Source organism: Callorhinus ursinus, unplaced genomic scaffold (genome assembly GCF_003265705.2).
Source record: "Callorhinus ursinus isolate GAN/ISIS: 27379988/994484 unplaced genomic scaffold, GSC_fseal_2.0 scaffold12, whole genome shotgun sequence".
Classification (NCBI taxonomy): Eukaryota; Metazoa; Chordata; class Mammalia; order Carnivora; family Otariidae; genus Callorhinus; species Callorhinus ursinus.
In genome coordinates, this window is record NW_027397074.1 from 57772883 (window position 1) to 57788214 (window position 15332).

General features: G+C 33.8%; 1 protein-coding gene across 5 annotated transcripts in view; it reads right to left on the reverse strand.

Moving 5' to 3' along the window:
* TFEC (transcription factor EC) overlaps positions 1-15332 on the reverse strand; it is a 178008-nt gene that overhangs the window by 11402 nt on the left and 151274 nt on the right. For all 5 annotated transcript variants that reach the window (XM_073899097.1, XM_073899099.1, XM_073899100.1 and 2 more), the window contains 2 exons: positions 4990-5104; positions 2921-2977 (listed from right to left, as the gene is read on the reverse strand). In XM_073899097.1, coding sequence (XP_073755198.1) covers positions 2921-2977; positions 4990-5104 — 172 coding nt within the window. The remainder of the gene's footprint in view (positions 1-2920; positions 2978-4989; positions 5105-15332) is intronic.

A 15332-nucleotide genomic window follows, 5' to 3' on the forward strand; every position in this document is an offset into this window, starting at 1 on the left:
AATGATTATATTAGAATTGTGATTCTATTATTGACAATGCTTTAAAAACATTTTCTCTCAAAACAACTTTTTTTCACTTTTTGAAATGCTATAATATTTACTCATACTGAAATACACATGTATTTATATATATTTATCCTACTGGATCAACATTTCACACATATGCATTTTGCCCATCAGGATCATAATCTTTTGAGGTCTCCACCATGCTTTACTCTTCTCATAAAATCCCCAAAGGCCTAAGACAACGTTTGGCAGATGGCGGGTGTGTGTGCCCAACTAGACTGTGACTTCTTTGAGGGCAGGGGCCATTTATTCCTCATTTTTCTATTCTCAGAGGGCTTGGCATATAGGAGGTATTAAATAAATTTGATTAGACTATAAATATTTTTTCTAATTTAAAAATTTTCAATAATATATCGAGTAGAGGCTTTCCACCTTTGGCATACATGAGTTGGGGCCCAAGGATCTGCATTTCTGACAAATTCCCAGGTCATGTTGATGCTGTTTATTTAGAGCCTACATTTTGAGAACTACCGGTATAAATTCTTATTTAGAGACTGTTTTCTCTGTTTTCATTTCCATAAATTCATTGCTTTTGGAAATTTTATGCATATAATAAATGTTCAATAAATGTCAGATATACAAATAAGCAGAATTTCCCATATTGACCCCTATGAGAAAACAGTCTTATGGAGTAGTGTAGTCTTACAGTCGACCCTACATTCCTAGAATCAAGAACCACAACATATGCTTCTATACAGTATTTTTTTTCAATAGGTAACATTTTTAAAGCTTTCCAGGGAAATGAAGGAAGAAAAAGGTCATGAAGAAGAAGAAAATCATATATCAAAAATATTTGAAAATACTTAATGCAAGCTAAAAATTAAGATCTGCTACCAGAAACAAGGAAAGTCATGAAAGTATAACAATTGACTCTACAAAGCAATTTACCATGAATGGATTTGACCTTCAGTAATAATATATTGGGATTATTCTAAAATTAGAATATAATTGATTCTTGAGGGAGTTTATTTTCCCTCTTTGCCAATCCTGTTTTCCCTATGCATTTAATTCAAAAAACAATGACACCACATGAAAAAACTGAAAAGAAAATAAACAAAGGTAAAGCTGATAGAAATACATACATATTTCACAGTAAGAATTATTAATAATTCTATGTTCACACATACTCACTCCTATATTATAAAACAGACTTTTAAATATAAGATGAAGAATAGTTATGAAGGATGTTCACAGTTTTACCTCAAAATAGGGAACTGGTTTAGTCCTATAATATTTCTTCAAAATCTATTATTTAAATATATCTTACGTAAAATGTCAGAAGTTCCTACTCTACTCTTCTTAGATTGTGCTTGATAAATTTTTAACAGCTAATTATAATGAGAACTTTGGTTCCTCCATGTTTTCATATCCAGTACTAGTTATTTGTAAAGGAGTCAAGTTTTAAGGGAAATTACCAAGTTATTATAAGCCATGTGCGTTTCACTCTTCACAGTCTTGATATATTCATTCATTCCTGTCCTGAGATCAGGGTGAGAGAGGTCCCTATCCTAGACCTATACTTAAGAGAAGCCACTTTTGCCTTCTCTCACCAAACCCTTCCTTCCCCACTGAGCAAGTCAGTCACAGAGTCAAACTACACTCTGAGTAACTTGTACCAGGAATATCCTCCCAAATGCCCTGAGCCCACTTCCAGAGCCTGTGCAGGCCACTCCCTGGGCCCATCCATGAGGACCATGACACCAGTGTGCCCACCCCTAGGCTAAATGACCTGTTATTTAAACTGGAGATGTAGAGAAGAGAAGAGCAAGGAGAGTCATAATGAGTTAACAGGTTTAAAATGAAGAGAGAAGCCCATGGTTCCTTGCTCTATTAATCCTTTCTATCAACAACACGCTCCCCCTACTCATGTTCTACTTGTCTCACAATCTGGACCAAAGCCAATCTGCTCTACAGCTAAGGGCTCTCAGAGTGAGATCATTTCTGTCTCCACGATGACCCTGCAGATAGTTAGAACCACTTGTCAGTTCTTCCCTCGCAACCTTACAGTCAACAAACTGATCAGTCTGTGATGCAGGCAGGTGCAATATGAACGGACAGACGTGGGGTCCACAGGTCCGTGTAGAATCAATGTCAGCTAACCACATGTAAGAAAATTCCTGGTTTGTTTTAGAGCTTTAAAGTTTTTATTTATGTTTATTCTATTTTATTCTTTTCTCATTTTTTAATTGGCCTTCCAAAACAGAAAGGCTTCACACTCACTTAGTCAAGCTCACTTGAGGCAGTTAAGCACTTGAGACATGACCAAACACTATCAAGCTCAACATTGCTGCTAACCTACTTCCCTCGCTTGTATTTCTCCATCTCATGTGCCCATCAGAGTCAAACTGACCCCTAGGAAGGCAACAAGGACATTTTTTGGCAGAGGTAGAATTCAGCAATCTCTTTCAGATAACTTATCATCAGGAAGGGAGGAGCAGACTGACACAGAAAGATGAGAACATGGAGTAGTTTCTTGCTTTATAAGTGGTGTACATTTTCTAAAGCCACTTTTATCTCTTTAAACCTTTGAGTCAATGAGTCACAACAGAGTTCAAATATAACTAAATGCACTCATCTCTGTCACACTCAGCCTGCCTGAGAGAGACAGAGTGATCAAGGAGACAATTTGAGATGTTTTACTTCCTAAAAATATGTAGCTCTTCTGAGAGTTCACATCATTTAAATTTCCCAAAATAGCTCAACTAGTGAACATATACTATTCATTTTGGCTATTTTGGTTATGTGACCCCATAATACTTATGAAGTGATAATAAAAGACCACATATTTTAACCTCCATGCATTTCCTCCTGCATTAATTTTTTTTTTTTTTAGAAAAAAGGAAAATATACTCACTGAGGTTGTGGTTGTCCTTTTTTTGTCTCTCTTTTGCCAAAGCTCGTGTATCTGTTTCTGATCAAAAGGAAGATAATTTAAATAGTACTTAGTTCTACTTTACAACCTCTCTAGGCAACATAATTCAGAAAGATTAGGTGAAAATACAATATTTTTTGCTCCAAATGGCATAACAATATTTTTATGCAAGTATTTAGAAATTTAGAGCAGAGCACACTTTAAGTAAGAGGCAATGGCACACCTTTTAGGCTTTGAATAGTAAAATCTGGATTTATATTCTAGCCTTCCATTTAATAACCATGTGATCTATTACCGAAGTTATCTGTGTCTCAGCTCCTCATCTGTAAAATTGGCATAATATAATACCTATCTGATAATCATTGTGATGATGAAAAGAGGTACAGTGCATAGCAAATATTAAACTGCTCAGTCATTATTATTATTTTAAAATTTTAAGATTATTCAAAATTATTTCAGCCTAATTTTTACAACTAACATTTTTTGTAAACAACAATGATTTCTATGTCCCTGGAGTTGGAACTAGCTACAATTCTCAAGTATTCCTATCAAACACTTCCAGGAAATGACACTTTACTCTATGTGCTACATGGTTTGCAAGCATTTGTGATGGTCAGCCTCCAAAATGGCCTACCATGATTCTCATAATATTCACACCCTTGGTAGTTCCTTTGCACATTAAACAGGGACACCAACAGAATACTATGAAAACGACTAGTGTGGCTTCCAAGACTAGGTCATAAAAGACATGTACAGCTATCATTTTAGTGTCTCTTGGATCACCAGTTGTCATGTCATCATTTGATCAGCCCCATGGAGAAGTTCATGGGATAAAGAACCAAAACCTCTTGCCAACAAACAGCACTAACTTGCAAGACCTGCAACTGAACTGTTTTGGGATAACATCCTCTAGCCTGCCTTGTGTCAAATGTGTACCTCTGGACAACATCTTGACTGCAACCTTAATGAAAGACTGAGCGAGAACCAATTTTCTAAGCCATCTCTGGATATCTGACCCATAGAGATGATATGAGAGAATAAATGTTTATTATTTCAAGTTGTTAAGTTTGGGGATAATTTGTTATATAGCAATAAATAATTAATGCAGTGTTTTTTGCATTATTCTAGTTGTTAAAATAGGTAACATAGGAATATATTTATTTAAATTTGTTTATTTAAAACTATATTAATTCATTTTAGTCTAAATAATTTGTATGTATAGATATTTTTGAGTTATTGGCTAGACTCCAAGAACGGACATATTGCACTTACAAAAATGTTAATGTCAACTGTGTAATAATTATTAAATATCAATGTTTGGGCCCCAAACTAAAAACTTGTTACAGAAATTTCAACTGAATTTTATTTTATTCTTATGGAGGAACTAACATGGGACTCTGTAAATCAGGAAATCCTTATTTTGATTCATATCTTCTTCAACTCAGCTGTACAATTGTGAAAGTAACTCCTCTGACCCTTGATTTCTTCATCTATATATTGGAGGAATTTGACAGTGCCCCTACAATTCTTTTGAGTTGTAAGAACTTTGAAATGAACTACTGAAAATTGAGGGTTCTTTTTTTTTTTAAACCTACTTGAGAAAGTTAAATGTGAGTTTATCATGAAATTCATTAAACAAGCTAAAAGGGGGACAATCTGTTTCATATCAAATTCCACATACAGAAAAGACTACTTTTCCCTGATCAATTAATCTATTATTTTGTAACCAATTTAATAAATTGCACCAGTTCAATATCAAAATGAACCAATATTAAGTGAAAAACTTAGTCAAGTTGTCATATATATGTGTAGAGCATAAGTGTATATTTGCCCAGTTCCTAAAATAATCAATTCAGTTGAATTGTAAGTTATATTAATTTGCTGCTTGGTTGTCATAGAAAAAAAAGGGTGGATTTACTATCTACATTTCTCCCATTTTAACCGATTATCTTGATAACATTTTTTAAAATTCTATTTAGCTTGGTAATATATGTCACTCATAACTTAAGTAGTTGACTTAAAAAGGGATAAAACTATAAAAGCAACATTACCTGTAATTTCTCTTTTCATTGGCAGATTACTTGGACAGGAAGGACTTGTGAGGCCCATATTAACTGGTGAAATTCCCTGCTCACCACTATACACATCCAAAATACTTCCAGATAACTTTAGAAATAGAAGAAAAGATGAATCAAACATTCTGTAGACATTGATATATTTAGATGCATATTTTAAACTTGCCATTTTATTAATAATAATTTGTTATATACAGCATTTTAATTTTAGACAAGAGTGAGTATGCATTGACTTTTCAAAATCATTATCTGATGCTTGTGGATATGTTGAAAAAAGCTATTTATATTTAAGCAAAAAGAAATTAATTAACTCATGAAAGAAAATTCTGATTAATATTTACGAAGTTATGGAAGTTTGATCTGAACATTACCTGGTTATAAATGAGTAAGATTTAAAAAATCACTTGGACAAAATCAATATCCATGTTAGCAAAGCTGGAAAGTTCATTGCATATCATAAATTAAGTATAATGGTTGAACATTTTGGAAGCCTTCTTAATACCATCAGTGCTACCAGCAACTCACAGTCAAGAGGTGTTTTACACTGTTAATTAAGTGAGAGACTTTCTTTCCTTCCTGGAAGGCATACTTTTTCTCATCGCACGCTTAATGTTCTAGATTATTATAAATATCCCAGCTGGTAACCAAAAGTAGTCTAAAACTACTTTTGCCTCTAGTGGATATAGGGTACATCTAATTATAGAAACACTGCAATTCCTAATGTACTTCTTGAGAATAATTTTTCAGAAAACTAAGATGCTTTATAACACAATTCAAAATTGTACAAATTTATTATTTAAAATATGCTTATTAATTTGACTTCCTAAGAAAATTTAATTTAAATAATATTCATAATTCAAGTTAATATTCATTATTCCAGAGCAAGCCACATTTAAAATGTAGGATTTGAACATTTAAAATATTTCCATTCTAAATATCTTTAATTCATTTCTGGGCAGTAAAATAAGAATGCAATAAGTAGTAATTTTTTCTTTTCTTAAGGACTAGAAACAATACAAATAATCAAAGTTATAACCAGATTATTACAGAGATTCTTAACTCCTTAGTAGTTAAAAAGTACTAAGGAGAAAAATGGGCACACTTAAATAATAAAGTAAGATGAGAGAAACAAGTGAAAACATATCAATGTAAACAGGTCAAACCTCTCAGCAAAAAGCCTGACAGTTTGGATTAGACAGCATAAGAGACACACCTACATAGTAAAAGGACATACAAAGATTGAAAATTAAAGGATGGGAAAAGATATAGCCAGCAAATGATAACCATAGAAAACTGACCTAGCTATATAAATATCAGAGAAAATAGACTTTAAAATTAGAAAATATATTAGGGATAGACAGAGTCTCTATATATTAACAAAGAGTTAAATTCTCCAAAATGCATTATAAGCATGCATTCATGTAATAAAATAACCTCAAAATATGTGAAACAAATGTTTTGAACTATAAGGCAAAATCGATAAATCCACCAATGTAGTGGGAAATTTTAACATTTCTTCAAAATGTCAAGCAGACAACAATAATCAGTAATGTTATAGAATATTTGAATAATAAAACTAAAGCTTGGCCTAATAGACACTGTATACTTCCATATCCAAAAATTAGAGAATATACAATTTTCTCGAAAACATATGGGACTTATACAAATATTGATTATGAACTCATCAAAAAACACCTTCAATGTATTTCATTGACACTTGATTTCTAAAATGCTTGGAAATTTTTAAATAATTCAAGGGTAAAGACAACATCATGCTGGAATTTAGAAAAAAGTAAAAGATACTAAAAATACACATAAAAAAACTTCTGGGATATGCCAAAACAATGCTTTCAAGGAAATTTATACCTTTAAAAAGTAATATGAGAAAAACAGATAAAAATTGAAATTTGATAAATTAAGTATCATTCTCAAGAAGCTAGAAAAATAACCAAATAAGCCAAAGAAAGAATAGATAATAAAATAAGAGCATAAATTATGGAAAAAAATATAAAAGTAGATCCACAAAAGTTTTTTTTTTAATTAACAAGAATGACATGTTTTTGGCAAGACTTAGTAAAAAGAACTAAGAATAAATAAATACTATTTCAAGTGAAAGGAAGCGTACTAAGAGTACAAGTTGAGATTTAAAAACAAGCAAGATAAGGATGTCTGCTTTCACCACTTCTATTCAACACAGTATTAGAAATTCTAGCCAGACAATTAGGCAAGAAAGAGAAACAAAAGTCATTCAAATTGGAGAAGAATAAGTAAAATGATCATGTTCATAGATGACATGATCTTATAGTTAGAAAAACCTGAAATTATACACACATACACACACACAGCTATTAGAGCCAATAAAGGAATTCAGCAAAGTTGCCAGGTATAAAATCAAAAATGCAAAAGTCAATTGCATCTTTTATACACTAACAATTAAGAATCTGAAAAGGAAATTAAGAAACCAATCCTATTCACAATAACATCAAAAAGAATAAAATATTTAGTAATACATTTACCCAAATAGCCAAAAGGCTTGTATGCTGAAAACTAAAAAATATTGCTAAAGGAAATTAAAGAAGACATGAATAAATGGAAAGACACCACATATTCATTGATCAGAAGCCTTAATATTGTTAAGATGACAACAGTACCCAAAGTGATCTACAGATTCAATTGACTCTCAAAAGCACTTTCTGCAGTAAAAGAAAAATCCATTCCAAAATTCATATAGAATTTCGAGGGTCCCCAAATAGCAAAAACAATCTTGAAAAAGAACACAAGTGGAGGACTCACACTTCCAGATTTTAAAACTTACAACAAAGTGGCAATAATCAAAACAGTGTTTTGCATAATAGCAGACATAGACCAATGGAGTGGAATTTCTGCACTATTTCAGACATAGTGCAGAAATAAACCCTCAAATATATGGTCAAATGATTTTGACAAAGGTGCCAAGACCATTCAATAGGGAAAGGACAGTCTTTTCAAAAAAAATGGTGTTAGGAAAAGTAGATTCCACATGCAAAAGAACAAAGTTAGACCCTTATCTTATATGATATACAAAAATTAACTTGAAATGGATCAAAGATCTAAACATAAGAACTAAAACTATGAAAGTTCTAGGAAAAAAGATAGGGGAAAATCTTGATAATGAGTTCAGTGATGATTTTTTTGAATATGACAATAAAATCACAGGCAACCAAAAATAATAGAATTTAGTCTTCATCAAAATTTAAAGCTTTGTACATCAAAGCACACTATCAAGAGAGTGAAAAGATAATCCCTAAGCATTATACTGAAACTATTTGCAAATCATATAACTAAAAGATTAATAACAAGACTATATTTTTTTTAAACTCCAACAACTCAACAACTACAGCAACAACAAGCCACCCAATTAAAAAATGGGCAAGGGATTTGAATAGACATTTCTCCAAAGAAGATCTACAAAAGGCCAATAAGCACATGAAAAGATGTCCAACATCACTAGTCATTAGGGAAATATAAATCAAAACCACAATGTGATACCACTTCACATTCATTATGATGACTATTGTCAAGAGAAAAGAAAATAAGTGTTGGTAGGGATGCGAAAATTGGAAACTTGGTGATTGCTGCTGGGAATGTGAAGTGATACAGTTGTTGTGGAAAACAGTATGACAGTTACTCAAAACGTTAAACATAAAACTACCATGTGGCCAGCCCTTCTACCTCTAAGTTTTTGCCAAAAAGAATTAAAAGCAGAGACTTATTAATGCTGAACGAAATAAGTCAATCAGAGAAAGACAAGTATCATATGACCTCACTGATATGAGGAATTCTTAATCTCAGGAAACAAACTGAGGGTTACTGGAGTGGTGGGGGGTGGGAGGGATGGGGTGGCTGGGTGATAGACATTGGGGAGGGTATGTGCTATGGTGAGCGCTGTGAATTGTGGAAGACTGTTGAATCACAGACCTGTACCTCTGAAACAAATAATACATTATATGTTTAAAAAAAAAAAGAAGTAGATAGCAGGAGGGGAAGAATGAAGGGGGGGAAATCAGAGGGGAGATGAACCATGAGAGACTATGGACTCTGAGAAACAAACTGAGGGTTCTAGAGGGGAGAGGGGTGGGGGGATGGGTTAGCCTGGTGATGGGTATTAAAGAGGGCACGTTCTGCGTGGAGCACTGGGTGTTATAGGCAAACAATGAATCATGGAACACTACATCAAAAACTAATGATGTAATGTATGGTAATTAACATAACATAATAATAAAAAAATAAAATAAAATACAAATTAAAAAAAAGCAGAGACTTAAACAGATATTTAAGACACTAAGGTTCATAGCAGCATTATTCATAGAAGCCAAAAGGTGGTAATGACCTAAATGACCATCAACAGATGAAGGAAAAACAAACAAAATGACCTTCAACGGATGAAGGAAAAAACAAAAATAATATACTGGAATATTATAAAGCCTTAAGAAAGAATAAAATTCTGATACATGCTACAACATGGATGAATATTAAAAATATTATGCTAAGTGAAATACGCCTGACAGAAAAGGACAAATATTGTATGATTCCACTTACAAAAAGTACCTTTCTTTTTTTAAGATTTTGTTTATTTATTTGACAGAGACACAATGAGAGAGGGAACACAAGCAGGGGGAGAGGGAGAGGGAGCAGGAGGCTTCCTGTGGAACAGGGAGCCCAATGCGGGGCTCGATCCCAGGACCCTGAGATCATGACCTGAGCCGAAGGCAGACGCTTAATGACTGAGCCACCCAGGCGCCCCACAAAAGGTACCTTTTAATAGTTAAATTCATACAGACAAAAAGTAGAATAGAAGTTACTAGGGGCTCAGGACAGGAGGAAAGGGTTAGCAATTGTTTACTATGTGTAGAGTTTCTCTTGAAGATGATGAAAAAGCTCTGGAAATGGATAGCATGATGGCTGCACAACATTATGAATCTGCCTAATGCCACTGAATTGTACACTTAAAATGTTTACAATGGCAAATTTTATGCTACACACATTTCACCACAATAAGAAGATAATAAGCTATGTTACCCATAATAATTTTCCAATGATGTGAACACTTGGACAAAAAGCATGAATTTCTAGAAAAATATTATTTAGTAGAACTGACTGAAGAAGTAATTAATAGCTTGAACAGTCTTATGATTACTGAAGAAATAAAAACAAACTTCGAACATGTTGCACAAGAAAATATCTGGATAAAAGTTGGATGGGTAAAAGTGTTACATTTTCAAGAAATATATCATCCTAATTTTGTACGAACATTTTCAGACATAGAAATAAGAGAGAGTATGACCTGATTCATTGAGACTGACCATACAGATATATTATGAGAAAGGAAAATTAAAGGCCATTTCACTCATGACTGTAACTCTGAAGCAAAATATTATTAGCTAAATGAAGGGTAGTACAGGCTTCCAGTTATGGAATGAGTAAATCATGGGGATGAAAGGCACAGCATAGAGAGTACAGTCAATGGTATTTGTAATGGTGGTAGCTACAATTGTGGTGAGCATAGCATAACATATAGAGTTGTGCCATCACTATGTTGTATACCTGAAATTAATGTAACATTGTGTGCCAACTATACCTCAATAAAAAAATAGTATTAGCAATATGAATCCAAGAGAATATAAACAAGATATTTTGCCCTAAAATGTTGGGTTTCCCATAAACATATTTTATGATGTTAAAAGAGGGGGCGCCTGGGTGGCTCAGTTGGTTAAGTGACTGCCTTCGGCTCAGGTCATGATCCTGGAGTCCCGGGATCGAGTCCCACGTCGGGCTCCCTGCTCAGCAGTGAGTTTGCCTCTCCCTCAGAACCTCCCCCCTCTCATGCTCTCTCTATCTCATTCTCTCTCTCAAATAAATAATAAATAAAATCTTTAAAAAAAAATAAAAAAAGAGAAAAAGACATCTATGATCAGATCAATAGATTCAGAAAAAGTCTGATAAAATTCAATCCCATTTATGATAAAGTTCTTAGTGTTTGAGAAAATAATAAATTTCCATAACCCTAAAAAATATAAATTTGCCTATTGTTAAAATCATGCTGCCCTATGAGAAAATAAAATCTGGGTCCAAATATATTGTAGAAACATCTAAATACACTATGAAAATACTCATATATCCATTTATTCTTATCAGGCTAAATATAATAAAGGACAACATTATTAATCTGACCTAAATTTCACATATGCTTTCCCGATTATTTTGGCCTCTTCCTTCTTCATATACTATGTCCAATCTATCACCCAGTATGATTTTTTTTCTTTTAAATCATGGATCAGTTTATATTTTCTCCTCTGTCCTCATATTTCAATTCTTCAGGGTTCTAAACGTAAATTATATCCCTCCATCTACTATCCCTCCATCCCTCTCAATTAATTCCCAACTGCCCTTCTCAGACCAACTCATGTTTTAAAAATACAGCTTCCTTCTGATCTCTCCCACCCCAAAAATCAAAAATCAAAAATCTCTCCCCTCCAACTCCCATATTAAGGTCAAACTCTTGTGTCTAGCTTTCAAAAATCTCATTAAATGGCCCCTCATTATCTAGTCAACATTATTTGCCACAACTCTCAAGTTATAAAAGATTTCTTGTCACCATGTTCACATATACCATGGCATGGCTTCCAAAATAGATTTCAGACTCCAATGGGAGGGAGGGAAAGAGTGTTGCCACAAGGAACATATGAGTCTATATATTGGTAATTTTTTTTTAAAATATAGTAAAATACAAATATTATCCTGACACATATACTATGTCATAGGCAGTTGAATATTTATTATGTGCCAGATATTAAGCTAGTATATTCCATAATAATAACAAATAACATTATCTCAAGTAATCTTCGTAACAACTCTATGAGGTATCATATTTCCCATTTTAAATATAAAATAATCAAAACTGAAAAATTAAGTAATTGTCTCAAGATCAAACGGTTATATAAATAGTGGGCCTGGGATTTAATCCTGGGTCTATCTGAAACAAAGGCTGGATTCCTTACTACCTACCCTATTCTGGAAAGGTCCTTGCCTTAACACTTTTAATGGTAAGAGGTGATTTGAATATGCAAAAAGGTTGGAAGCCACTGGACCATTTTTTTTTCTCAGTTTTATTCAAGTAGCAAAATTCAACCTACTCTCTAAGGCTCAACTTAAAGTCCAAACCTTCTCCAACACTGTCTTTCATGCCAGCCCAGTTTATTTTTCTCTTCACCAAAACATATAGGACTAATAAACTCAACCATAAATTTAGTACTTTAGTTTATATATTTATTGTTTTACCCCTCTTCATTTATATTCACTCAGCAAGGAGAGTACAATAGTATATACTACTTACCATGTTCATGAAAATTAATTACTTATCTAAAACCCTGAGAATTTTCTGGAGATGTGTGTGTGTGTGTGTGTGTGTGTGTACATATATATATATGTATAATGTATGTGTATAGATGTATTATATATGTATATTGTGTATGTGTGGTCTGTGTGTGTGATATATCCCTCTTCCAGATAATCTCATTATAAATACAAAAGAGGAAAGAAAATACACATAGTTATATATTTTCAGGCAATTTTTCAGTATAAACACTAAAAGCAAAAAACTTCATATGCCCTTACATATATATGTTTATGTGTGATATCTATATATCTATATTTATATCGTATATTTAGTGTAAGTTTCATGGGAATCTGCAGGAAAACTTTGAGTTGTTTGGATCTTCTATTTTTCTTTTCTGTGAAGACGTTCACTGTGGAACTAAAATGGTAAAAGTGAGCATGAGATTATTAGAATAACTGTAGACATAAAAAGAAGAGAAACATCAGGCATAAAGGGAGAGCACTGTAGGGGAGCATATACCACACAATGTATGCATACATAAAAAACTGGCATTTAAAAGATTATTTTCTTTCCTTTGGGGTATTTGTTCATTTAAATGTAGTAAACTAGATTTTTCCAGTTTTAAGACACACACCATTGATCTCCCTCTTTATTTTATTTGCAAAAGCAGGGCTACGAGGCTTGAATGACAAACATTGAATAGGGAAGTCCCACTGAGTTATTATTATTTTTGTTCTATTATGAGTGAATAAAAATAATGTGTTGGGCGGGAGTAGAAGGTCCCTTGTCCTTGACCAGCTGGCTTATAACTTAAGTAGAAAAGATAAAACACAAAATAGAGATGGTAACTTATAAATACTTTTGCATCATACACTTTATATGCATATGATCTATTTAGTACTAAATTAATAAAAACAGCTATTGATTTAATGTAAACACTGCAATAAATAACCAGTGGAACCCTCACTTTTTGATAGAAAAGTCCCAGTAAAACATTTTTAACAATTTTTTTTTACGGAGGAAACTATAACAGTATTTTTACTGTATCCAGAGCACCAAAAACTATCTTGTAAGGAAGCAAGCTTGTCAGTACAGCAGATTCTATATTATGCATTTCAAAGCTCAATTTTTACATACCTTGTTTTATTGACTATTAGTTTATAAAGTTTATATTCAGTATTTAAGATGGCTTCATATCCAAACATTGAAAGAATTCAAAAATTCCCTTGCTCACCAGTTTTAACTCTGAAGTGTCTCTAACCTTCCCGAGAGCAATGTTTTTCTCTTTCTACTTCATCATTTTCTTTTCCTTAAAAACTGGCAAACAATAGCTGAGAGGACTGGGCAGAAAACTTGGTGCCAAGGTGGACTTTGGCTCTTCCTTGGACTTTAAGACTAATCTGGTCTAGACTGTGATTGACAAAAGCTTGCTTGTTGATGTTATGCAGTCCTCTCAAGTTCCAACCAAGCGCAAGGGGCTGTTAATATTTACTCAGTCCTCATCTCTGGAACGATCTTGAACTATAACAGTTTACTGAGATTGCCAAATGCCACCAGCATTTACAGACACCTGATTGAAAAAATAGCTATCTATGATAAAAAAAATGAGTTATTATGCACTACCATGTCTCGGGAAGGAAGGGGTGAAACGAAGACCACCGGGTGAAAATTATAGGGACACAGATCTAAACTCACGGGCTAAGCAGTCAACCTGCACGTGTGTAGTAGGGAATCTGATCAGTCTGAGGTCCCTACAACTCTTAGGATTCTACAGTACTAGGAAACAGCTCCCTTTTGAGGCTGATGGCATGGGAGGGTGGGTAGGACTGCTGTTGCATCTGGTACCCTACAGGACTGGATTCAAACCCTCCCCTGCCATTCACTAACTACCGTAACTGGAACAAATTACTGAACTTCTCTAAGCCTCTTTCCTCATTTATAAAGTGATAACAGGTAATACTAGTCTCTCTCCCATAGGTTTGTTGTGATGATCAATGCAATTTTTCACAAAAAGCATTCTGCACAACCCTTGTCACATAGCAAGTACCCAAGGCACAGTAGCTATTACTATGGTTGTTATCCTCGTTGCTACTGCCTTTGTCTGTTAAAAAAATTACTAAATACTACTGCATAATGGGAATAATTTTTTCAATACTATGTGTGGATTTTGAAGTATTTCACATGCATTTGCTGAACACCTATGATGTGCTAGGCGTTGTGCCAGGTGCCGAGGATAAAATAATGAACAGGTCACAGCTCTAGGTTCCAGGGATCCAGACAAAATTGTTATCTTCAAGAAGTTTACATTCTAGGGGTGGGAGCACACAATAAATAGGTAAGTAAAGTAATAATCCTAATCATAAGTGTCAGAGGTCATCAAAATAAGATAGTGATTTAGGGAGTGATGAGATGGGGTCTTTTAACTAGGCTGATTGTGGAAGGCCTCTCTGACAAGATGATATTGACTAAAGGTTGGAAACATAAAGGGGCAGCGATGCAAAGTTCTGGGACAAAAAAAGAAGTTCAGTGGTCTTAAGATGATAGTATGCATGTCATGTTCAAGGAGCAGGAAGAAGGCTATTGAGACCAGAGCCTAAAGTTAAAGGGAAATGCTGACAATGGCAAAATGTCTGGATTATATTCTGAGGATTTTAGAAAGTTAACAGAATGTTAAGCAAGGAAAAACAGGATCTGATTTTTGCTTTGTGCAGATCATTGTGGCTATTGTGTGAACAGCTGTAAGGGGGCAAGAAGTGGCAGGGAAGTTAGTCTGGATTCTGTTTCTGAAGTTCAAGTGAGAGATGATGGTAGCCTGGAAAAGTGTTTTAGTAGAGGTGCTGATAAGAAGCTGTGAGTTTCGGAAAATCTTGGATGCTCGTTAGAATGTACTGATAGATGTGGAGGTGTGGGAGTAAGAGAGAGAAGAAAGATGACTCTTTTGGAG